Genomic DNA, 25,888 nt, shown 5'->3' with positions numbered 1-25,888 from the left:
GCCAGAACCCCAGGGTCCAGTGTGCCTGTTGCATAGACATGGATGCCAGGGTCTGCCTGTCAGTTCGTGCCATGTGCAGGCTTTTTGATCTGAGGGGGCGTGGCTCTAAGACTGTGGAAATAGCTCATAAGGCCTCTCTGGCCAGGAAGCAAGGCAAGCAGCTCAACTCCTGGTGTGGGGTGGAGGTGGAGCGGTCCGTGCAGCTGCCCTGATTTGGGTGGTTTATTAACTAGTCCGGATCCATCTTATCCATCCTCATCTTGCGTAGCACTTAAGATGGCTCGCCAGACGGATGCCTATTCATTTGAATGAAGCATATATTAACCACAATGGAATCTCCATCAGGTAGGCGCTCATCTTTTTGAACGATCTTTTTTGTTTAGATTGTTCTTTACCACTCTGTATGGTGAGTTGGAAAACAAGGTCATGAGAAGAGTTTGTGGGTTTATGCTTTCCTGTTGAATAAGAGATTGGCCCTCCTTTTCCTCTCCTCCGGCTATGCTCCCTCTTTCATGTCTCTCCCCAGCCCCGGTAGGATGTGGTGCTTTGTGTTCTGGAGGCCAGGCCTTCTCATCCCCAGTTCTCCCTGTGCACGTAGAATTCTGACAACAGCCGAGCTTCATTTCCTCCTGTGATCAGGGGCTTTCTGAGGCCCCTGGCACCATCAAGCTAGCCCCTGGGAGTTAGATGAGACTTTTGTCCCTGGAACAATACCATGGTGAAGGGTTTTAGTGTTCATCTCCCTCCACTTTCATCGTTCACAATTCCCCTTCCATCACTGCATCGTCTCATCCATCCCAACTTCTTAATTAAAATTCCTACTCAACACCATTTCCTTATGGCCTTGAAAAATTTCCTAAATCACAGTTATCTCTTGAATGACTCACCTTACCTACCTCCATGCTTTACTTTTCTCCCTAAGTCAAAGTTAAAAAATTATTTCTGAGTGTGATTTCAGGTCTAGGATTTGGGATTTATTACCTATATTCATTCATTTCTAGATGACTAAATAAGTCATCATTTAAGAAATCAGCATGAATGTTAGACTTAAGGGAAACCTTTAACCTCTTAGCTCTTTTTAGATCAGAGAAGCCCTAACTTCTGTAAGTACTAGCAAAATAAAAGCATGGACTTGCAGAATTGAAAATGGCCTTAGAAGTTCATTTAGTATGACCACCTTCCAACTGCTTTCACGCCCAGCTTCCACTTGAGAGATGAGGAAACAAGGCCCAGAAAGGGTGGGACTCATCCAGGCTCACCCAGCTAGAGAGGGGCACCGACAGGAGAGGGGTCCAGTCCCCATGCTGCTCTGTCCAGGGCTCTCCTAAGATCCAGGCTACTTCTTCAATCAACTTCATGGTTTGGTATGAAGATTTACTAAGACATTTTTTGGACAGGCAGCAGAATGTTAAATTATGCAAGACAAGGCAGATAGTTTCCTATCTTTTCTCACCTTCTCACAAGACCTCCCAGTCTGGCTTCTCTTGGGTATTTCTGGGGACTGACTGACCAACCCAGGATGGACCTGACCCATAGCTAATGACAGGAAACTTTTGGTTGAACCTGGAGGAGGTGCCCTGCTCCCTCCTGATCCCAGGGCTTGTATGTCACCTCTGGGTACCCTGAGGTGCAGCTGCAATCTGAAATGACCTGTAGAAGAAATGTTATTTGGCAGCAGTTTTGATCATATGGTTATGCTTTTGGTACGAATAGAAATAGAAATTGGCAAAGTAGAAAATACATATATTGGAGATTTTTAAACTTCTTGACCTTGTAAAAATATATTGATAACTTCCTTTTGTGTGTGTCTGAGTCTGGCCAAATCTCTTACCAATAACCTAGAGTTGGGGTTGAAGGAAGTCATCTGAACTTATGTTTCCTTTTAGCATCCCCATTTGGAACTTATTGAATTGTATGAAATCAAAACTTAACTTTTTTTTGTGTGAAGCATCTTAGTTGGCCACTGAGAATTATCAGTATGTTTGCAAGTGCTGAAGCAGTGTTTCAAACAAATTCTAAAATTTTCTGTGTGAAATCTACCCTATTTAGAACAATTCAAAAAGGTGTCAATTTCTACTGGCATCTGATGCCACTTCCCTGAAGACTTGTTCAATTTCGTCACTCCCACTTCACCTTTTTTATTCCAAGGTTACTTTTAATTCAACTCTTATTTTATGCTCAGTAGCCACAATAGGTCCCTTCAGATGTTAGCATTATCTCTAAGGGAGATGTCTACATCTGGTTTGCAGCAGCTACACTGTCCCTCTTCTTTGGGAAGCACAGAAGTTTGCAGAAGTCCAGTCCCTGCTTCCTGCATTAAACAGAGCTATTTCTGATCTTGGTCAGTCTGCAGAACCTGACTTACATATGACCCCGAGTTATTAAAACCACACACCTAGAGGCCTGCATGGGTTATGTAATAGGGCCAGGAGGCTGAATCAGGGACTTTGTGCTCAGAGCTAAAAACAGAGATCTGCTTTTCCAAATACATCACAGTGTGGGAGGGGAGATGAACCCAGCCTCTGAGCTGTGGGGCTCCATCTTGACCAGGACTTAGAATTACGTTTCAGAGGGAGGTACAGCGTGTATCCAAACTTCCCTGCTTCCTTTCATGCCCAGTCTTTCTTCTCTTTTTCCCAAGATGGGAAGTGCCATCTCTTCCTTGATCCAGCTGTAGAGAATCTGGCTTCAAGCTTCAGAGTTTCAGTCATGGGTGGCCTTGGCAACGATTCATGGTCAAATATGAGAAAGTATCATGTCTGCCAAGGCGCTGGGGGCTCTGAGGATGGAGTAGGCTTTATCCTTCTAAGCCCAAGTCACGATATCTACGTGGGAACTCACAGCAGACTGAGACCTGGAAGTCACCCAGCTCTTCATTTTGCAGATGGGAAGACTGATCTCTCTAGCAGAGATATGACTCGCTCTGGGTTACCAGCTGAGCAGTGATAGAGGGAGGACTGGATCCCAGACCAAAACCTGTGTGAAGGCAGGGACCATGCTGGCCCAGCCACCGCTGTCTCCCAAGCACCTGGTACAGTGCCTGGTACATAGGAGGGCTCAGTAAGTATCTGTTAAAGGAAAGAGCACATGTAATACCTCTCCTCCACGTCACCCTGGTAGTCTTCCCCTTCTCCTGAGATTTAACTAACTTTATCCTCAGAAAAGCCCCTCTGCCCCTCCTCCAAGCCAGGAGTTATCACAGGGGCATGAACAAGACACTGTTCCCCCAAGCCAGGAAGTCACCCGGTGCCCATACGGCCAGAGCAGGAGGCAGTCCCCCAGAAAGTCCTGCCCATTGGTCACCACCTGCCTGGCTTGGCTAGGGTCTCCCTCCTATCATAAATTTGAGTCCAGATTAGGGCTACGGTACATCCTTACAAAGATGTTTCCAGTTTATTCAGGCTCCAGGGCTGGTCTCCAGGGTAATTAATACAAGCCAGATGAGTGCTTGGTTGGGGTCTCTCAAAGTTGTGGTTGTGGAAGAGGGTCCCACAAAGGTTTGGGAGTTGCAGGCTGGGGGATGAGGTCCTGCTGTGAAAATGCCTGGTTTAGAGAAACAAGAAGGGACCCTGGTCACAGCTTGGCCAGGCTAGGCAAAGGTCACATGGGACAGCCCCTGTATGCCCAGGATTTTGTAAGATTCTGCAACTGGGAGAGGGCAGATTCAGAAGAGAGAAATGCAAACTTGGCTTTTTCGCAGGTTGTGGGTTCTCAGCGAGGGGGAGTGTCACTTGACTTTGCCTCCAGGGACGACTCTCCGTGTGGTGTACGGCTCCACGAGCTATGGCCGCTGATTAAGACCAGCTGTGCTCCTTGAGCGCACAGCCTTGGACAATCCGGCCGGAGAAGGAGCCGAGAGAAGAGAGAGGTGAGGAAGGGTGTGTTGGGTGGTGGGAGATGGTTGTAGCCTGCTGGGCTCCCAGTGAGGCAGGAGCGGGAACGTACCCCCCCCCGCTCCCGTGGAGCGCGCAGATTGCCCTGGAGCGTCCGAGTCCTCGTGCCCCGTGTGCGCGCCCCGGGTCTCCGCGCACCTGCCGCCCTCCCTGCGCGGGTCTGAGCGGCGGGCGGGCGGACCGCGCGCACAGGTGGCGGCGATTGGGCAGGCGGGGCCCGGAGGGTGACGTCACGGGCTCCGGTCCCGGCGGCAGAAATAGGGCAGCCGCGGCGTCCGTCGCACAGCAGCGGACAGCGGCGGCTCAGAGAGCTGGAGCCGCGACAACCTCCAGGGCGCCCGGCACCCGCCGACAGTCAGAGACCGACCGAAGGACGCGGGGCCAGGTCGCGCCACCGCTGCCGCCACGGGGCGCTCCCGCCTGCCCAAGTCCGGCCACCTGGTCTTCTCGGCCCCGGCCGCCTCAGGTACGAGGGTGCGGGAAGGGTGCCAAGCCGCCGCCACTAACTGGTCCGGTTGCGCCCCGCTGGGGTCCCGACGCCTGCTGCCCCGCGTCTCCCGCAGGGCCCGGCGCCGGCGCTTGCTTGTTTTCTCAGCCCGCGCCGCGAGAGTCAAGTTTGCCCGCCTGGTGGGCGGCGGGCAAGGACCACAGGCTACCTCCGCCGGGGCCAGGGCTCGGGGTAAAGACTGGGGTGCCGAGGCGTGGGGCCCCGGTCTGCAGTAGGGACCGGAGTGAGCTGGCTGGCACGCGGAGCGCGGCGCAGATCCGCTGGGGCCGAGCCCGTCGCCCGCGTCGGGCTCCGAAACCCTGGAGGAGCTGCTCTGGGGCGCCGGACCCCTAGCGGCATGGGCGAGCCAGGCGAGCGGCGGCCCCTCTGCTAAGACCTGTGCCCTTGGCGCTGGGGTGCAGGGAGGGCGTGCTCACTGCCTCCTCCCTCCAGCTTTGCGGGGAAACTTGCGTCTCCTTGCTGCAGCCCGAAGGGCTCGCTGCATCTCGCCTGGCCCTCACTTCGCGGTGTTCCCCCGCGTCTGGGGCGGAGCGTAGGGCTAGGAAGGAAGGACCCGGGACAGAAGCCGGCACCGGGCAGCCGCAGCTCTCGTTCTGCCCGGCTCGTCGCTGTTCCCGAGGGAGCACCGGTGTGCCCTGCTGGGGGAGTCATTAGGGAGCAGTTTGTTTGGGGGACGTTTAGGCAGGGGGCTTGGTCCTAAGAGAGATTGTACTGTGGGTGATCTCCGTCTCTCTTTGCGCCAGCAAAGAAAACCTGTTCCAAGTTTCGGGGGGACCTAGGCGACGCAGGCAGAGAGCTCCGCTTTGGGCGCCTGTCGCCTCGAGTTTGGGACGAGAGCGGTGCGAACCTTGGGAGCTCTTCACCTGACACAGAGGCGCCTGGCGCGCTCGCCCGAGGCCTAACACCTGAGGACTTCGGCGCCACTCTTGCCGGGCCGAAACCCACTGGAAGCAGTAGGGTTTCTCACAATGCCCGGAAAGTGGGGAGCCTCCGTGCAGCGCATCCGGCTGCCGGAAGTGCCTGGGGACCCGCGGAGTGGGGATCTGCTAGGTCTGTATCATCGCCTAGAGAGTTGGTCCCCCATGAGCTGTCCAGCCGATCTCGCTCCTGATAACTGTCTCCGACGTTGATGAATTGCGCTTCCGCAGCGTCTCCTCCGCTCCCCTCTAGGTGTCGCTTCCACCGAGGTTTCCGGAGAGTGGAAAACAGCGACAGGAGCTTTGGTCTGCTCCCTTCCTAAATTTGTTGCAATCCTGTGCATCAGGAACTGTACTAGATGGGTCCCCGAGGTACAAACATCCACCTACATTTTCTGGGTCAAAGATAAATAGAACTTTAATAGGAGGTGACACAGTAACTGCTCATCAAAATGTACACCCTGAGGGGAGAAAAAAGATAGGGAACAAATTCGGACTTTTCTGAAAAGTCCCAAATTATTTTCCTATCATCAGGCTTAAGAGAAAGCCAGAGATGTCTTTTAACAGTGTCCTCTTAATCCTGGAGTGGCCAGAGACAGGCTCTGAGTCTGGGTAGTGGTCAGGTGGAGGGCTCACCTGGGAAGCAAATGGTCAGGGGAGTGAGTGATGTGGCTTCTATGACGCTAGAGCCGCAGCAACCCTCATGCTGTAGCTCGGACAGAAGACGGAAGCTACATAATGCCTCAGAGGGCCCATGACGTCTGCTTTCCATCTTAGTTTTGTGAGAAGACACTGCAGCATCACTAGACCATTTCGGTTTAGACACACTCAGCTGAATGCTCGTTTCCTCCCATATTGGGGGAAAAGACAGCCCCCTCCTGGAAGACTTCAGCCTGAGCCAAAGGTCATGCAAGAGAATAGTCTTCGATGTAATCTATTAAAATTGCTCATTAAAGTTCCAATGGCTTCTGCTCGCTTTGAATTTTATGATGACCCTCAGTTTTTGTTTATTCCAAGAAGGTTCTTTTTGCTCCAGAGAGGGGCCAGCCTATGCTGGGCATTGAGAGAACTTCTGTGCCTTTGATTATGCCCTAGAAGTGGGTGAGGCAGGGTTAGGTTGGATTTTTCTACCTTGACCAGTCACTCACTCAGGATTCTTCTGTTCTTCTAAGGGCCACAGGATTTTTAAAAAAGTGATCTTCGTGTTGTGATCTTTCGTTGGACTTAACACTATATTCCAGAAACTGACATTGAATACTCAAGATTTCCTAAAAAATCTACCTGAATTCCTGCTTTGCGTTTTTCGGTATTTCTCTGCAAACTCCACCTTCTCGTGTTGCTTATGTGTGGTCAATGTGTGCTTACTAATTTAATGAAATTAGATAGTTATTTGACAAGCACATCTTTCCTTACATTTTCTACCTCAATGCACAACATAAGACATGGAACTTCAAGTAAAAATAGAACTACAGTTGAGGGAACAGGGTACGTAAGAGGTATAATCTGAATCTTGAAAGGAAGTTGTGTGTGTGTGTGTGTGTGTGTGTGTGTGTGTGAAACTTCACAATAACAGGAATGTCATATATTTACACATTACACATAGGCATCTAACTTATCAAACGTTGGAACAGTTAGCCAAAGATATAAAGAATTAATAGGACATGTAATATAACTTCATTATGGCTTGTTGTAGGGTTACCCTGATATATTTCCATGACTAATTTCCCTGGGTTGGTATTTTAGAGGCTGTCTTCAAAAGTTTGAATCCCTTTCTTTTTTTCTAAAACACAAATCAAACTAGGGTCCTAACCTTCCAGAAGAAATTAATATATAGCTTCCTGGTTTGGGGTTAGGGTTTATGTGGCTTTTCTTTTCCTTTTAACATTGGACCGTCATATAGAAGAGGATTGCAGGATTTTGGCAGTCTCCAGTTTGTTTCTATTTGTTGGCTACTAAGATCCCATGTGTAAAATGCACTGCCCCTCAAGTAATAAACTTTTCCAATAACAAGGATTGGAAATGCAGGTGCCTCAGGGTCCCAAACCTTCCCTGTTGTCTTAAAGGCTGGGTGGTGTCACTTGGTTCTGCCAAATCATGTTCATAATTTCTGATCCTGTCAGTTACAAAGAGAAGCCATTCCCATGTGGCTAATCCATAATGTCTGGTTTGGTAATGTTTGCATATTCTGGGAGAGAGGCTGAGAGGGAGAACCTGTCAACAATCTCCTCCAAAGCTCTCAAGGTCAGAATTCCCACTCTTCCCAAAGAGAGCTGGTTCCCGGAGGAAGAAAGAGAAGTTTATATGAAACCCACTGCCATTTAAATGTCGGTGCTTCTCTCTGGCCTCTCACCCTGTTCAATAAAGACAGCTTACATGCCAGCCTGCGTCCTCTGGTGGGACAGATTTGGAATTTACATATTCATGTCGATTTCTCCCTAACCATTTGCGTTCTTATGTCGTATTTTTTTCAACTTTCTTCAAAACGGAAGTCAGAATTTAGAATGTTATGTCATACAAATTTGTAGTACCTCTGTAATTTTAAAGATGAATAAATTACAGCGCAGGTATCAGCTTATATTCTAAAACCAGAAAATCCTGTGGTTTTCACAAGGATGGGGTAGATTCTAGTGGGGTCCATCCAGCACTAAAAAATGCAGTATCAGTCTATCTAAACAGAGAATGCAAACATATTCCACATACAAGTTTGTAGCAAGGTAAAAAATGAAACAGTTAGTTGCCTAGGGGCCTGGGTTTTAGTCTAAGTCTGCCCATTGATTTGGCTTCACACATTGGGTGAATTCCTCAACCCGCCAGGGCTAGCACCTGGTTCCCCTGAGCATGGGAAAAGCAAGGAAGCAGTGAACTACTTCTCTTGGAAATGAGATGTGTTACATATCCATGGTTTGGGCTTTGAGTTATTTGAAAGAAGAGGTAGCTCTTTTATGACAACAATCTCGGGTTGATTTATAATCAATCTTAGGCTCTAGTATGGATTGAATGAAGCTTACAAACCTAAATTGATCTCAGAAGGAACTCTAGGTTAGGTTGCACAGAGACATTAGTGGTGCAACTAATGTCTGGTTGCAGTTAGGGAAAGACAGTATTCTCTTCCCATGTCTATACCTGGAGATCCTTGGATTTCCTTCTGTCTGCAGGCCAGTAGGGCTATTTGCATTTGAGGGGCAATTTGTCAACAGATCCAGTTCCCCCAGAGCAACTGTCTTTGCCATGTCAGTGCTCCCCATGGGCTGAGGGGCATCCTTGCTACCTGGTATTCTGTGCCTCTCCTGGTGGTTTCTTTCTTCAACCACATTTCTTGTTGGCCAATAAAGACAGCAGCAGTGGAGGCTGAGGAGAGCATGCCAAGTGGGGTGCAGGACGGGGAGCAGCGTGGCTTTCCTCCTTACTCCGCTCCTCCATCCTTGGCCGGACCCATGAAAGCTGGAGGAGTGCAGCTCTTGGAAGCTTTCAGAGGAAAGGGATACGGGGCTCAGGGCCTCCTATTTTGCTCTCCGTAGATTTTCCCCATTGGGAGGCAGCAGAGAACGGGGGCTAAGAGCACAGATGCTGAGTCTACCTGCCTGGCTTGAAGTCCCAGCTCTGCCACTTATTTGCCACATGACCTCGGTAGGGTACTTACCTCTCTGTGAACTGTCTCCTCTGACTGGGGGGTCATCATTGCCCTCCTTATCAAGCAGAAATGAGGCTTATCAGTTAATACCTGTAAAGCATCTAGAATAGTGCCTGACGCATAGTAACTGCTATATAAGTGTTAACCAAGATATTCTCTATGTGGTTATAAGACAGATCATCAAAATAGATTTAGACCCAATATTAGTTCTTTTTTTTAATGTACCGAATGGTCATAAAATGTGAGTTGTGAATTTTTAGGTGATTGCTGCCATAGGTGTCATGAATTGTCACTCACCATGAATACAGGATGACATCTGAGCTGCATCTATTGTGCAAATGAAGTCTGATCTACTGGTGGCCAAGCTGAGTTAAACTTTACAAAGAAGCTGCCGAGGAATATTTCAAGTAGTTGGCCTGCTTAACGTGTCTCCTTGTCTTCAAATAAGACCCTCCAGGACCTCAACACAAACTAGAGACGATGGCAGGTGCAGCAGGGCTGAGTTCCAGCTTCCTGAAACACTAAACAGCTGGTTTAAGGCCAGAGGTCAGGATGCGCCCTCCTACGTGCAGTGACTCGCAGAGTGCCAAAATAACAGTTGAAATGTGTGGATTTTATTTTGATGCTATCTATTAATAATAAAACATCAGACATAATCGGTCTTGGATTCCTAGGCAATTTGAAAGCTAGATACTAGATTTCATGGGTTGAATGTTTCCTAACTCCAGGAATTGACATCTGGATGTTAACTTGAGTAAGTTTTGATTATCTTGCTATTTAGAGTTTACTTGGGCTCAACGGCATGAATGGGGAGAAAAGAGGACCTTCTCTATGTGTGCTCAGCCCAGGAGCATTGTTGGAGAGCGGATAAGTAGGGAGGAGTTAATAGAAGTGGAGTGGGAAGCAATGTCTTTCTAGTTCTAGCTTGAGTTACTATTGCTGGTTTTTAAACAAATTCCAAACATCTCGTATCTGCGTTTTGCAGTCTCTGGAACATGGCTTTGCATTCAGAAGAGAATAATTTATGGAGAGTAGGGAGTTGCCCTATATTTTTAGAAAAACTGGTTGCAGTTAGGGAAAGACATTATTCTCTTTTCATCTTGAATGTGATGTTTCACTCCTCCCCAGCGCTGTAAGAGCACACACACACACCAGCTAGAGCCCTGGGTCTGCAGCACAGAGTTGGGTGGCTGCTCAGAACACTCCTGTCATCTCCCAGGAGCAGCCGAAACCACACTGTTCTGGTTTCTTCAAGTGCGGAGCAGGTGCTGATGGGGGCGAGACTGTGACCTTCACATAATATTTACTGGCCACCTGGACTATTTCCCCAATAGCTCCAGCTTTGCCAACAGATGTCAGAGATGAACGGCTGAAGAAACAGATGTAGGAGTGGGAGCCTATGGACTCTTTAAAACAAGGAGACACCTTTTCTTACGAGACAGTCATAACTGACAGCGTTGCCTTTCATAGGCCGGTATTATATGACCACAATTTTTAGTCTGACTTCTCCTTCCTGGGGGAATTTCTGTCTCAAGATGGGGACATAAAGCAAATCTGAAGAGACAGCTCTATTTGGGTGTGGAAAGCAGCCAAAGGAAACCTGGAATGTGGCAGGAGTGTAATTGGTGGCCCTGGCCTCAGCACTAGTGATCGTGTGATACCTCTAACCCCTCTTGTTTAGAATCCTGCAAAGCTGTTGGCTTTGGGGTGAGCAGGGTGGACTCCTCAAACAGGCTATAATGTCCCCCAGGCAGCTAATCCTTTTTGACCGGGATGCCTACACCAGGTCACAGCGCTGCCGGCCTCCAAGGAGCTCTGTGTTTTCATCTCCCCAGCCGTGAGCAGGATGCAGCGTGGACCCCAAGCAATTAAGTGCTAAATTGTGTGGTGCCCACAGAAATTAATAACCCCTAAGTTTCCTTGAGTAAGAGTTGTAAATACTGTACCACGAGTTCTATCTGGCCATGTTTCTTAGGTAGAGGTACTAAGATTGAGGTTGGAATATGCTCACAGTAGAAACCTTAAAAAAAAAGTACAGTTAACTGGGCAAGTGGACTAGCCTGTGTCCCCTTAGCACAATGCCCAGAACACAATAGGGAGTTGAATATTTATTGGCGCCGAGCCTTAGTTTTAGCCAGGTAATTCTATGATTACTCTGAATTGTACATGTCTTGTCTTCTGGGACGTTGGGCAGTTTATCACATGAGCCTCAGGAAACACCTTAAAAGTTACTGAAATCTCATTATCCATGGGATGCTTGAATTCTGCAAAAATGACTGGTCTTGAAATGACTGGTCTTGAATTGGGCCTTATAATGCCATTTTAAAGCTCACTCTCTTGTAAACTGAGTCATTAGCTACAAATGGGACGCCACGGGCTTAACATGATTCCTCATCAGCTTTCTGGGGAAACTCAAGACTTGATATATGGTGACCTAACAGAAGGGACCCAACTTTCTCACCCTGGTTTGTTCTTGGAGATGTAGTGGTAGGTGGATGGTGTTTCATGTGCGTTTCTACAGAGCAGCCAGCATGTTTAGAGCTCTTATTCGGTGCCTGACACTGAGTCCTTCAATCACCACAGCAAGCCCATGAGATATGTATTATTGACCCCATTTTACAGGTGAGTAAACTAGGCTCAGAAGTAACTTCTCCACAGTAGAACAGAAGGCTTGGTGCCAGGATTTAAACTCAGGTTTACCTGATTCTTGAATACAGGTAGTATGAATTAACTACCCCGTGGCTTGCTTACACTTTGCAATGCTTAATTCTGAGCCCTTGTCATTTTCTCAACAGACTCAACAAAATGAAACCAGGACACGTTTGGCTGCATCTTGCACTGCTCGGGGCCTCCCTGCCAGCTGTGCTGGGGTGGATGGACCCAGGAACAAGCAGAGGCCTGAACGTGGCTGTGGAGGAGTCGCGGGCAGAGGTATAGTCACGGAACAGCTGACATGACATTTTAAACTGATTGCTTTTCAATGTTCCAGTATCTGATTTCCCCTCCACCTTTAGTTTATATCAATGAGATTGCAGTGTGAATTTAAATTGTTCCCCCTTGTTGGTAGGGGACAGAAGGAAGCAACATGTGTTGATATGGACGGGAGATTTATATCATTGCTGTAAGTAATGGTCTAAATCTCTCCAAGACTGGAAACGCATTCCAAAACCCAGCTGTAGTTGCAGGGTTTATCTTCCACAAAGACCCTCAAGAGAACGGCCTTTCTGTATATTTAATGAAACTTGGAAAACGCAGACTCATTGGTGGAGCACACCCCTGTGAATTAATGAACTCTTTTAATTACAGAATATGTTTTAAAAGCAATGAACTCCTTTTTGGGTCTCTAGATAAGAAAAAGCAGGCTGAGAAAGAGCTGGCAAGTAGAGGTCCTAAGGGAGACTGCCTTAATGAACAGATAAGAATGATTAATGGCATGTTAGGTATATATAAATGCTTCTAAAATGCTTGGAAAACTTGTTCTCAAATACCTCCCTGGAGAGTCTCAGTATACTGCTAATTGCTTAGTGAACTTGGTCTTAAGGACTGAAGTGGGTCCCTAAGCTGGGCCTCGCCCTGCTCAGGTAGTAGGCCTCATGAATTTAGGGCTCACGGGGGACAGTTTTCCTGCAGAAAAGGTTTTGTATGTGCTGAGCCTTAAGAAATGACTACACACTTGCATTAAAACTACCTGGAATTTTCTTTATGATGCAGTGAGTACTGTGTCGTATCTAAAAGCTTCTCAGGGTGTTTTAACTTCCATTATCTTTCTCGATACATACCCTTGTTCTTTTTTCCCCCTCTGTGTGTGTTTCCTGTCCTGTGGAATGAGAGAGAAAAATTACCTCAGAAAGTCAACATTACCAGAGAGTGAACGACGGTACACAGTGTATGGCAGGATTAATGCATTATTTGATCAAAAGACACGATTTCTCTTTCATTATTACTTAATTGTAATGCAATCCCAAACCTACGAGCCTTAATCTTCGGGGAGCATCTGAAGTAATTTACCGCACACTTTTCCTGCTGAAGTTAGCGTGGCTTCCTTTTGTGGGGAGCGGATGATTAAATAGAAACACTATCTCTCCCATCTAAATCCATGAAGGACGCACCTTAATGCTCTTTTGAGAAAGTCTGGAGGCTGACTTGCTAGCGAGCACGGCATGTCCCCTATGGGATTGGCTTAATCATTATTCTCACATCCATATAGAGAGAAAATGATCGCCTAAATCCTACAAATATATTGTGAAATATTTAATAGCAGAGCAAACAGACACACACACAGGTATGCTTACTTAGACTTTTACCATTGGGGCTCGTTGGCCCACTGTTTCAAATCACGTCCTTCAGTTAAGAGTCCAGCCAGTTAAGGTGGGGTTTAGTCGGAGGTAAATTGAAAGTATATTAATATCAACCCAGGACCTCTTTATCTTAGCTGTTAGCACCCTAACACTTCGTGTACCAACAAGAAAGAGCAGATGCTTCTCATTCTGAGGAAGTGAGGCTTTTTGTTGGGGGCTGTGGCTTGGCTCCTCCTCACCCTCATTAGCATAGAGCCCAGGAGAGGGCACAGGCTCCAAGGTCCAGGCATTCCAGAAAAGGAAGTGATGCCTCTGCAGACTCCCGGATGTAGGAACTACGGCCTGATTGATACACCTTTTTTTTTTTTGCTATAGGTTGAGTGTTTGCAAAGTGTTATACCTTCTACTCATTGAGTCATAGCAATGATTAAATGCGATGGTGATAATGGGAAGGGCCCAGGACAGCAAACGTTTAGCTAGAGAGACAGAACATTTATGTGTAACTGATTGGTTTGCTGACCTTGATCACACTTCATGCATGACCCCTATGCCCTTAGTCACTAGGGTCCTCTTTCCACGTGCCTGAATCATCCCTTTCTCTGAGGCTCCGCTCTGGTTCTCACCTTTTATCTAGAACCATCTTTGACTACTCTTGGTCACATTTGATCCCTTTCTAGACTCCTAGTCTTCCCTACCTTTTTTGTTTTTCTTACTCTTACATTTTTATTTTAGCACATGGATTATGCTAATCTTATTCATCTTTCTTTTCCTCACAGTGTCGAATACTTTTAACAGCAAAATAGAAGCTCTGTGTTTTTGAGCTGATTGATATTTTTTCAATATTTGATAGTCGTCGTGAAGTCCCTGCTGCTTGCCAAATTCAGACTAGACCACCAAGTATTTAAGTGTGTGACGTATCTCCCTGCCCACAGGGTTCACTTCCAGTAGAGACATGCGTGGTCGACCTAGAGAACCAGTAGGCAGTGGATAAGATACAAGCCAGGCTGTATCTTATCCACATCCAAGATAGTCCTTTGGTGTTATAGGTTCTTGGTAGTTTCTTCTTTGAATTGTAGCTATTAATATATCTATAACTCACTGCCCAAACCATATGAAACTCCTCTAGCAGTTTCCTCAGACAGTCTCATTTTCTGGAAGAATCAAAACCAACAGACTTTCCCGAGACTCAATAAATAAATCAGAAACACTTTTCAGGAACTAAACAGTAAAACATTTCTCTGTGTGTTTTCTTTCTGATAGTAGTACTTTCCAAAACATTCATTCACTTAAGATTTTTAAAATGTTTGGAAAGCGTTCATAAGATTTGATTTCCCTTTAAAGTTATTATACCAATTACTTGAATGACCGAAGGGTAAATAAGGATTAAATGACCAATGCATGTGTGTCCGTACATTTTTAAAGCAATTACAGCAAATGTGAATTTTGTTAAATTATTGTTTTATGAACAAAGACTGCCGTTGAAATGGCTTCAAGGAGCTTGCCATTTTACAAACACAGATAAAAAGAAATGTAGCTGGGTGGAGTGCCTCTTTAATAAGAGCTGAGTGGTAGAACATGGAATAGAATACTAATGCAATTCTGAATTCAGAGGAAACAATTCTGAGCGATACAATTTATTGAAATTCTGAAATAATTGTATTCCCCCCCTTTTCCTTATGTTCTGGCTAATATAGATACAGTAATAAAATCAGTATTGGTAGAATTTTATATTTGGGGGGACCAGGAAAGTGAGAAGTGATGTAGCAGCCCCCAAAGACCTGCCCCCTCTTGAGGGGCAGGCTTTTGTAGGAGGGACCCCCCTGCCTTTGGGCCCTGAATGCTGTGTTCCTGCCACTCACTGGGCTCTAGGATTCGATGGTGGCCATTTCACAGCCTTTTGCAGGCTTCAGGGATCTTACTGAACTTTTTCTGAATTGCTCCTACCCTTAGTTTCTAGTCATGCTCTAAATAATTGCACACAGTAATATTGGGTCCTTTAAAAACTGTTGGCTTTGTATAAAAACTGTTGGCTTTGTATGCCTCAGGGCTCACAGCCCAGAGCTGTGCTTTGAGGTCAGATACCATATGTTGTCTTAGGAAAGTCTTCAAGGAAAAGATACGTCAGGTGGTATCAGTAATAAGGACGACTTCCCTGCTCCCTAACCCCAGGGGTCAGCTGCAGAAAGCGTGATCCTCCTCTGCTGACTGGCCCTTGCCCTTTCTGCAAGTGCTGGCCCCAAACACGGACAGAGGCCTGAGGTCCCGTGAGATGGCTTCACGTTGCAGACACCTTTAGTGCTCTGGCTTCCTTCTGCATTGGTTGACCATTCACGAAGATTTGGGCTGCTAACACTGGGCATTAATTTTTTAAAAACGATTTGTTTTCCCTAATAGGTATCATTGCTCTTACATATGTGATTGAATTTAATGCTCCCCTGCCCTTTCTGGTAATATTCACCCCCTGCTCCTTACCACTGACCCTTCTTTTTGATTGACTGCTGGGAAGAATAGCTGATCTTTTGTGGGGATTAAGGTCTTCCCATCGGCAGTTCTGCTCACTCGCGTCCCTGACTTTGTGGGCATGGAGAATAAGCCCCCTGTTCCCTGTGGACAGATAGATCCAGGCGGGATGCTGGGCATTTTCTAAGGCTCCGCCTGCATGCATCTCATGCGGTACCACCCCCCCTAAACACTCACTGTTGCCAACTCCAGCATTTGACTGGCTTTCGAGGAAAATGAGACCCTGGGCAAAGTGTCTCAGCAAGAGGAGTGCTGGGATTGCTGCCGGCACCCCTTTACGAGGTCCCAACACTGCAAGTGGGGGGTGGGGCAGCCTCTTCTCTGCGCCTTGAACGCTCAGCCATGGCTCTCTGCTGTGTCAGAGAGTGGATTTTTGTTTCTCAGGTAATATTGGGAGAGCATGATGTGTAGTAAATCCATAATTTTCAAGATGAAAGATGGTGGCAAATACTCCAAGTTCATGGGGAACTTGGATGAGCTGGTTTCTACCTTGTGTTAGCACGGGCTGTGCCCCATACCAACACCTCAGGAGCTTCTGTGCGCTTGCAAACAGCCATGGGGGGTGGTTAAAATACAGTTGCTGATGCAGTAGGCCTGGGGTGGGTCCTGACATGCTGCATTTCTCAGGAGCTCCAGTCCCAGTGGACACAGGGCAGAAAAGCTCCCTCCCTCACACCCCACCGCATACACGAAAGGGCATCTGGGTGTTGATGAGCCCTGGCCTTCTGTCGCTCTTGCCAACATGGTGAGGCTGACTGCAGGCAGGAAAAGGAGAGTAATGTGCAGGCTGCAGCCATGCCAGGAAATAACTTGACATGAGACTGGCTTGCGGGGCAGGGACAGGTAGGCGAGGGCAAAGGTGAATTTAATCAGCCTGGTCTCAGAGTCTTTTTCATCTATAGTCAAGCACGCAGGTGGCCAGATAAGCTTAGGTCTCTGAACCCAAGCGTCCTCCCTGGCTTGTCTGCAGGTGGTTTAAATCCTGAGGGTCAGCCACACCCTCTGTTCTCATGCATCACCACCTCTGTGCCACCCATGCAGGCGACATGCCCCAAGCTCTGTCCCCACGGCCCAGCCAGGCTGTTTTGGGAACCACCGCTGCCAGGCTGGCGTTCTGTTTGGGGCTCTTGTTCTTATTTTGATCCCTGGACAAAGGAAGTTGCTGTCTTTTTTCTTCGTGTTGGATGTTTCTCCTGTCTTGCTGCTCCCAGCAAGCCCAGTGCTCTGTACTAGTCAGCACACCGCATGCGCCTTTCGTATTTTGAGACCATAGTTGACCGAGTTTTAATCGGCTCTGAGAAGTTCTGTGACCCAGGAAAATGAGTGTTTATGAGTTCACAGAAAACCATTATTTTTTTTCCTCTTAATTTAGCATTAACTCATCTAACCACTTTATTTATGCCTCTGCTGCTAAATAATCTATGCTTCTCTAGGAAACTGTCCACCCTTGTAATCAGGACATCAGGCCATGCGTTGTAAATGGGGCTCTAATTTTCCATTTTTCGGGGAGTTGGTTGCATCAGACCTGCCAGGTCCCGATCATCTGCCTGATTTATTCTCCATGGCTTGTGGATTACCTCTCCTGCTTCCCATCTAGAGAGAGGTAAATGCGTGCTGGTGTCTGACAGACTCTAACAGGCCTCATCAGTGGGCGCCACTTTTCTGTCCTGCCAACCCAGGGCCATTGTCCTTCTGCCTTCACTGCTGTGCTTTCTGCTGTCAGGCTCCTGGCCCTGTCTTGTCTCCAGCCACCTGGGAGGTAGAGGGCATTGGTTCTAAAAACGGAGGGCGTCTGAGGCGGGCCCTATACTCTGAGCAAGCAACACCTGAGTAAATTGCAGTGGGAGCCAGGCATGCTGGTATTGGGTGCAGGACATGTACCCCAGTGGCCGAGAAGCTGTCTGTCCTTCAGCCGGACCTGTCTCTCTATCGGTGGCCACACACATTTCCATTTTGGCCTTAGGTATTCCCTTGTGTCAGGAAGGCACGGTCCAAGAGAAAACCGGTGTCTTTCTTCATGAGATCCAGGTTCCAAGAGGGTTTTTAAAAAGTAAAACCTGAGTCTTCTCAATTAACACTTCGTCTTTGTGGGGCCACCAACTGACCCTGGACACCAACAGTTCCCAGCCCCATGCTGTGCTCAGGGATTTCAAGGACTATAGTGAGGGTCAGAAAATAAAATTCACTTTATTTCAGTGTAATTTAAAAAATCTGTGTCTCTGACAGCACTTCTGGGCTTAGTAGGGATGCAGGGACACAGAATTCAGCCGCAAATGGACCCCTGCAGGGTGGGGAGCAGAAGAGAACTCTGGCAGGATTGGAGGGAGGGGCAATAGTGGTTTACCTGGTGTTTCTTCCTCTTCTCCAAGGGACGGTGTCATACAATCGTATTTTGGAAGAAGTAGTCCCTGAGGGAAGGACTGGGTGTTCTGAGGTCAGACAGGAATGGAGAGCTGAGGGGGTGTATGTGTGTGTGTGGGGGGGAAGGGGAGGAGTGGGAAGGTGGAGGGAGAGAGTTCTGAGTGTTATTGTCGGGTCAGTGAGTGAGCAGAACTGCCTGGCTGTGGCAGTTGAGCTGGGGTGACACAGGGCATTTGTCAAATGCTTAGTGATCCACCTGTGTTTTGTGGGTTGGCCCTTTCTCTGCAGTCCAGAGTAACGCCTGTTAGTTATCCACTCCCGAGACTTGAAAGGTGACCCAAGTCAGAGACCCAAGGGGAAAGGTGACCCAAGGGGAGAACCAAGCAGAGACCCTTAAGCTCTGTAGGAACCTTCTAACTCTAAGTGCGGTCTGCCAAAGCAGCTTATTTCAGGCTGAGACCATAAGATTCTCATTTAGACTCTGTACTGCAGGCCAAGGCTGGCCCAAACGAGGTCTGTGGGCTTGAGCCAGTCCATTCCTTTCTATTCTCTGGGCCTCAGTTTCCTCATGTGGAAAGTGAGGGGGTAGTCAAAATGCTGACTCAGGTTCCCTTCAGGTTGTCTTCACATCTCAACTCTATCACTGCTGACTGGACCCCTTTAAAATGTGTGAAGAATGCCCAAAGCGTTATTTCAAGTGCAGTTTTACCTGTCTTCCTTTTTCCTGTGTGGCCAAGCAACAGGTGTGCAGTCTGAAGGCTTGGCTCACCTTTGTCTAAAGTCAAGTTGCATGTTCTCTTTTGGGAAGGGGTGGCAGTTGAGGAATTCTTCATCCCTTAACTTGGGGCTGGAACCACGTGGGTCTGTTTGACCAGAAATCCCTCAGCGTCCCTCAGCGCAGACCTGGGTTCAGAAAGGTTCTCCTGCTGTGTGTAATGATGCCACAAACTCCAGCGGCCTGATGGTGTCTGAGAGAGGAGATGGAAGTCCTGGGCATACGACCTGGGAAGGAACTTGATTCTCTTCATTGTCTAATGAGGACAGCGTATCTGCTGTGTGCTGGGAACTGTGCTCAGAGAAGTGGTTCCTAGAGTGTTTCAAGAGTCAGCAGAAATAGTCGGTGGCTCCGGGGAGAGTGGCTGCCAACTGTCCCTGCAAAGGGAGGAAGGGATTGAGGGCGATGGGAATAGATGTTATCTTTGGAGATGTTATTAAATAGGTGTAAGACTCCTGATGACTCTTCTTGACACTCATCTTAGGACAATTGGATTAAAAGCTTGTTCAAGCTGTTCTATCATTTGAAGCTTGCTCTCTAAATAAAGGAAACAGAACTCTTTTCCCATTTATTTCTCCTAGCTTTGCATTTAAAACATGCTCACAAAACTTCCTGTGTGGTAAAGACCTCAGGTTTCTGTGGTTTTGCTGATGCCGCAGGAAAATAGACTTTCCTGTGGGCACATTGGGAGATGTCAAAGGGAGAGGCCTGCCAGGCGATGCTCTAATTGGAGTGCTTCTAAAAAATGCCCCACTGTTCCTGCTCTTCCTCCTCCGCTCTCTTCTGTTTGGTTGTTCCATATGCTGTTGTTTTCCCTTTAGCATTTGGCTGTGAAGAATGGGATTCTCTGCCTCATGCTTGGGTGTTCATCAGTGGCAATATAGCTTAGGAGTATGTCTTTGTGTCCCAAAGCAGAACTTCTCCCTTGGCCATCTCAGGACGCCGTGTACCTGCCTCGTGTGGGTCTCTGGGCCAATAAGGACACCTGGCAGTCTTAAACCTTAGTTATCAACAGGTATCTATGGAGCACTCAGCTGTGCGCTTGGCCCTGTCCCAGGGCCAAATGGTTGAAGAGAAATAGGAGTTATGATTCCATTCTTGAGGCTTGAGGTCCAGTGTGACGCGGGGGTGGCATGGACCCCCTGCCTCTCCCTTCTTCCCACCTGCACCGTCTCTCACCCCCATTTCTCTCTCCCCTGGAGACTGGCCTTTCCACAAAACTAGAAATCCCATCTCGTGGTCGTCTCGTGGTGAGGCAACCGGCTGTCGCTGAACGGAGTTTGAGTCCACAGAAGGAATTCAGCACCGCTGTCAACTGGTGATCTTTTCTAACCTGTTATGGTGATTAAGTCCTCAACTTTAGCCTAAAGGAAATAGGCTAAAGTATTATTGAGTAATAAAGGAGGAAGCAGCCTCTACCTTCTCTGGTCCCATTCTTCTACTCTTGGTCCCCAAGCGGGATGTTTGTCCTCACAGCCCAGACATTCTCCTTCCCAGAGGGGATGTGGCTGATGGCAGATCCGGTGTCACAGGTTTGTTCTGGCTCATGACTCAGAGGCTCTGGAGCCCTCAGAGGGTGGGTTGGGGGCTGGAAGAAGCTGGAGTGTCAGTGTCACCAGCAGAGGCTGGACAGAGTTCTGACTGCTGCGGCCCTGTGGTGCCCAGGGCTCGATTTCAACCAGAGCCCCCGCCTCCCTTCCAGGACTTGTCCACCAGAAAAGGGCCTGTGCCCTTCTAGGCCCTCTCCTATGGTGGTCTTACCTGATATGGCCCTCGCCTTATTGGCTCAGTGCCTCCTAGGTCCCACTCAGAGGCCTTGGGTTGGAGGCAGGGAGGGGATGGCTGCTCATTATTGTTCTGTCTCATCTTGCTCAGGGCGCTGCAGCATGTGACATTACCACCCCAGGACCCACTCTGTCATACCGGACGTCTTAGCTCTTGCTTTAGAGCCCCGTCTTGAGTCAGGTGTCCACCCTCGTCCAATGGGTTTGGTAATTCTTCGGAAGGAAAACACTTCTATGGCCTTGCTGACTAGAACAAAATTATCTATGATTCATGATACATTCTAGATGAAAATGTATCATAAAATTTAAACCTAGAATCCTTCGAAACAACTGTGGTTGTGATACAAGAGAAGGTGGTCATGAGTTGCCTTCTGCAGGAAGTTCCTGACGTGGGCTGATGTCTCCCCACGGGCTCATGAAGAAGGAGAAAGAATAGTCACAAACGGAGCTTTAAGAATCACCGATACGCTCACACACGGTGAGCAATGAGTACAGCACAAGACACATCCAGGGAGCAGTGTGGGCCAAACCGAGGGTGGTGAGAGAGTTTAGAACAGAGAGGCGCTGGGTGGGAGGTGGGATTGGGGAGGGCTTCTGGAAGGTGCAGGGCCTTGGGGAAGATGCTGAGATCTGGGTGGGCACAGTACTTAAGAATTTGAGGAAAAATCCCCCAAGGATAGGTGTAGGCTGGAATGGGACCATATCTGGTAGGAAGGCAGAAGAGAAGAGACTGGTGGGGTGGCTTTCCAGGCCCCCTGGCAAGTAAGTCAGTTGGGACCCTCCGGTGACCAGGGGATCTTGTGGAGCCCACTGCAAGCTGCCTGGTGGGCTCAGGGCATTGGGTCATCAGGCAGCCTGCCCTGCCTCTCCTTTCTTCCCACCCGAGCCGTCTCCCACCTCCATTTCTCTCTCCCCTGGAGACTGGCCTTTCCACAAAACTAGAAATCCCATCTCGTGGTCATCACTGTGTAACGTCAGCCCTATGGCCCTGCCATCACACGAACCTCCAGCTCCAGGGCCCTGGACTGCTCGGACGAGATCTGCAATCGGAGAACTTGATTGGAGAAGTGTCTGCCCTGGTCCATACACGGGTGACAGGTCCCCATATGTGAGGCAACATTCAGGAGCTCTGAGCAGAGGGGGTGGGTGCAGGCCGGGAGGCGCTAGTGATGGAGTGGGAGAGCCGGCTGGTGGGCGGAGGGGCTACAGAGACCGAGGAGCCAGCCTCCATCCTCTGAGAAAGCGCACCGAGTACTGTGAGCAGAGTTTGTCAGAAGTGCGAGCATTTTATGGAGTTGAGCTTTCTGATCCTTAGAGCTGGAATCGGAATAGGAGGGCCTGCCTACGTGGTCTTAAATCTTTGCCTGCCTACCTTCCTCTCCCTGTCTCACTGATGTCCTTCCCACCCCAACCTGGTCCTTCTGCAGCTGGGCGGCTTGGAAGCCCAGCATATCCCTCCTTGGGTTTTCCCAGAAGTCAGGCTGTAAAGTGCTGCTGACCTCTAGGGCCTGACTCACATCTCACAGGTCACCACCACGACCCTCCCTCCCTCCTGGTGCCAGTGTTCCGACACCCAGGGCTTGTGTCCACACTCTGCCCACCAAACAGGCTTTGGTGCTTGGACGTGGCCCTGTGACTCCAGCGTCATGTATCTTGTGGCTACAGGGAGCTCCTTAGTGCGGCTGCTTTGAGCTTTAGCTGGAATTGTTCTTGGGAAGAAAGAAAGGGCTGCATGGGAGGTAAGTCATGACTTTACCAGCTGTCTCTTCTTCGAGGGTCTGCCACCCAGTGGGATCCAGTGCACCACATCACGCTTGAGCTGTTGTGGGATAATTAGGCCAGTCATCATGGAAGACAAGGCGTGATGGGTGCTCCCCCCGTGCTGGGGCTGAGTGCGGCTCCCAGCCAGGTGCAAAGTCTTGTTGCATTAGGAACTTGGTTTTTGCTCCTGTGTCTATTTATGTGTAACCAAGAGTTAGGGAGTGTTGGAGAACCGAGGACACTTGAAGGGTGGGGTGACAGGGGAGGGTGGGCCCTGGAGCTCAGGGCTGCGAGTGTGAATGACTCTTCTCACCCTTCCCCAAAAGGAATAAGGAGGAGATTCCCTATAGGAATTCTGATTATTGATATGGAATGAATTCCATAGCTATGAATGATGTAAGATTAATAAGCAGCTACCATTTTGTCAAAGCTTTAAGTGGATTACTTCGTTGGTTTCTTAAACTGATTCTACAAGGTACTATTAACTTGTTGATTTTACATCTGTGGGAACTGAGGCTTCAAGATGGTAGGTGAGCTGTTTGAGGTCTCCCACATATTAAGTGGAGCTGGGGCTTGCACCCGGCATTCAGACCGTCCTGTTTGTGCTCCTAACACCACACTGTCCTTTAACTGTCCTCCCTCATGGTTTTGAGGCTAAGAAAAGGATATTTGATGACACTGAGCTTTGAAGACTAAAGCAGACCGGATGGCATCAGATGAGGTCTCCCCACCTCCCAGGGCAGCTTTGGCCTTCCCTGTGGGGAGTGGCAGAGCACACAGCTGAAGAATGACATTGTTCTTTGCAAACCCTTGACTCCACTCTCACAACAATGTCAGAGGCACTGCCCTGAATCCTAGCTTACAGCTGAGCAAATGGAAGTTTGTGGGGCTTCCGCCACTAACGAGCAGGGGCAGGGCAGGGACTCTTAGATGGGCCAGCTACTAAGTGAATAGCAACTCAGCTACGCCGACTGTTGGGTACCTTTCTTCCTTTTTGACTCTGTTATAAAAGAAAATGGAAAAAGAGCCTTATTGTGCCTTAAAGGCTTTTTAATTATATATAACTCACTTAATTTAAACTACTTAAAGTTCCATTTTTAATATAAGTTTTATGGTGGTACAGTGAAAATGCCTTCTAATTAAAGTGTGTTTGGGGATTGACTCCCTGTACAAAAGCTGATGCCCGTGGGAGTCCAGGCCAGTTGTTTATTCAGAAAACAATCAGAAATCACCAAGTACTGGGTGGAAAGCATGGTTGTGAGGGCTCATGGGAGTGAGAGGTGTCAGAGGTTCCTCCAGGGGGCTGTGAGATTGAACAAGGCGGGTGTGGAAAGGGTTCAGCAAACAGCAGCTGCCGTTGCAATGCCCACTGCCATTTCTGGGGCCACACCTACTTCTCACTGCTGGTGCCACAACTCTGGAGGCAGGCAATAATGATGGAGCGGGAAGCTTATTGGGCAGAAAGGTCAAAGTCATGCTCCCAGGGGACAGGTCTCTACTCAAATAAGAGCATCCTGGAGGGGCCCTCCCTGAGCACCTCATCTAAAGTAGGAAACACTTCCCCTGTCATTCTGTCCCCCTTCCTAGTTTTAAAGTTGACCATGGCACGCCTTACTATGCATGGTCTATAAATTGCATTTGCTTGTGGTCTGTCTCTCCATGTGCGATCCTAAGCTTCATGGGGACAGGGGCTGTGGTTATCTTGACACTGCTGTATTCCCAGGGCAGTAAATATTTATTGAATGAATGAATGCTTGAACAAATGAAAGGGTGAACAAATGAATTGGTCAGGAGATAAGTTAGGAGCTCTGCTGAGAGGCCTAGGTGAGGAGCTAAGTGTCTTGGGGAGAATCAAGGTGGTAGCCTAGCAGAATAGGGCCTGACAAAAACACAGTCACAGAGAGGAGCCCACAGAGGCCGGTCGTAATGAAAGAGGAAGAGAAGGACGAGGACATGTCCAGGAGGCCACGGCTCCCGGGAGGACAGAGGAACCACTGGCCGAGGAGGAGCAGAGGGGAGGGGACCTGTTTCTGGGCAAGATGAGAGATTCCGGTTGGGAAGCTTGGATTAAGGGGTCTCCATGTGTCCCTTTGGGGGAAGAGGTCATCCTTGGGCATCAGCTACTTGAGGTGTTTCTGCCTTATTCCTATCAGACACTGCCCGCCTGGCCTTGGCTGCAGTGCATTTCTAGCCTCGTTCTCAACCATCCCTTCCCCACCAGGACTCTGGAACTTTTTGCATCTTTATGTCAGATCATTTGTATCTGTGACCACGCCCCGCCCCGCCACATTCCATGTACAAAAACGAGACTGAAAAGTTAGACCTGAGGACTGTGCTGGAGGGCAGCCCCTTTTCTTTTTTTGTCTTTTAATTTTCTAGACACAGGTTATTCTAAACCTTACTCGGCTTACAGCTGGCAGGAAGGAAAGAAAGTGGCAGGTTTGACTATGGTGTTAAGCAGGTTGACGCAATGTTACCTAGTCTGTCGGATGGTACCTCGAGGGTATGATGAATAATTAAAATGTAGACCTGCCCCCTTTCCTCCCAGGGGCCATCTGTTCTCCCCCCAACACCCACAAGATGGTCTTGATGTTCTTGGGGCCTGTGGTCTGCCGGAACAAAGCCAGCACAGGAGCGAGGCCTATTGGGCTGGACAACCAGTGGACACAAAACTTCCCAGAATGAAGAAGGCATCATACCGTGTTCCTGTTTCTGTGAAAACTTACCTAAAAAAGGAAAAGCGTAGGAAGTCAGGCTTCCGAGATGGTTGGTGTGTTCCACGAGCCTCGAGGAGGAACTCAATCGCCCCGTGCTCTTGCCAGGAGATCATGAAATAATCTGATTTCATCCTTGCAATAAATTTGTTTAGGACTCTTAATAGGCCAGGCCCTGGGCTGGGATGGGAGGTGGACCATCGTGGGGAAGACAGGTGCTGCTCTAGTAATGACCATCCAGTGTGACCCTCACTTGTTTGCTTAAGTAGCTCTGCATGTGACGTGCTGGGCAGTGTTGAGCCCTGCTCGTGTCACTGGAGGTGACTATTTTTGAAGTGGTCCCTAAGGTGGCGAGGTAGAGGCCCATGCTGCTGTCAGGATGGTCCCGCACCCCGGGATTGCTTGTTCTCAGGCAAAGATGTGGATTATTTTCCAAATCAAAGACTTAATTAGTTTTTAATTTGTTGGGTTGTCAGAGAGATAAAACTGGAAAGTGCCCCTTTTTTCCTTCTTAGTCTCTTAATCTGGCTGTTTGCAGGGGGTTGTGTTTAACCAGGTGGAGCAATCAATTAGTCATTGACGTTTATTCCGTCAAAGGTAACTGTAATGTTTACTTGTGTCGTTGCTTTGGTAGATTTGTCACAGAAGACTACCTTAAATTCAGAGCCAACTTTTCTTTTTTCAATTGTAAATGAATAACCTTTAACATTTAGCTTTAAATAATAC

At 48.3% G+C, this 25,888-nt stretch overlaps 1 protein-coding gene across 2 annotated transcripts in view; it reads left to right on the top strand.

Moving 5' to 3' along the window:
- Window positions 1–4,119: 4,119 nt before the first annotated feature.
- The window catches only part of FSTL4 (follistatin like 4), a 365,366-nt gene continuing 343,597 nt past the window's right edge, over window positions 4,120–25,888 (top strand). The window contains exons 1-2 of one of the 2 annotated variants that reach the window (XM_074313508.1): window positions 4,120–4,359; window positions 11,745–11,880. In XM_074313508.1, coding sequence (XP_074169609.1) covers window positions 11,755–11,880 — 126 coding nt within the window. In that variant the 5' untranslated portion in view covers window positions 4,120–4,359; window positions 11,745–11,754. The remainder of the gene's footprint in view (window positions 4,360–11,744; window positions 11,881–25,888) is intronic. The other variant, XM_074313507.1, reaches the window with a different exon arrangement.

This window comes from Rhinolophus sinicus, linkage group LG10 (genome assembly GCF_036562045.2).
Source record: "Rhinolophus sinicus isolate RSC01 linkage group LG10, ASM3656204v1, whole genome shotgun sequence".
NCBI lineage: Eukaryota > Metazoa > Chordata > Mammalia > Chiroptera > Rhinolophidae > Rhinolophus > Rhinolophus sinicus.
This window is presented reverse-complemented; position numbering and strand designations above follow the sequence as displayed.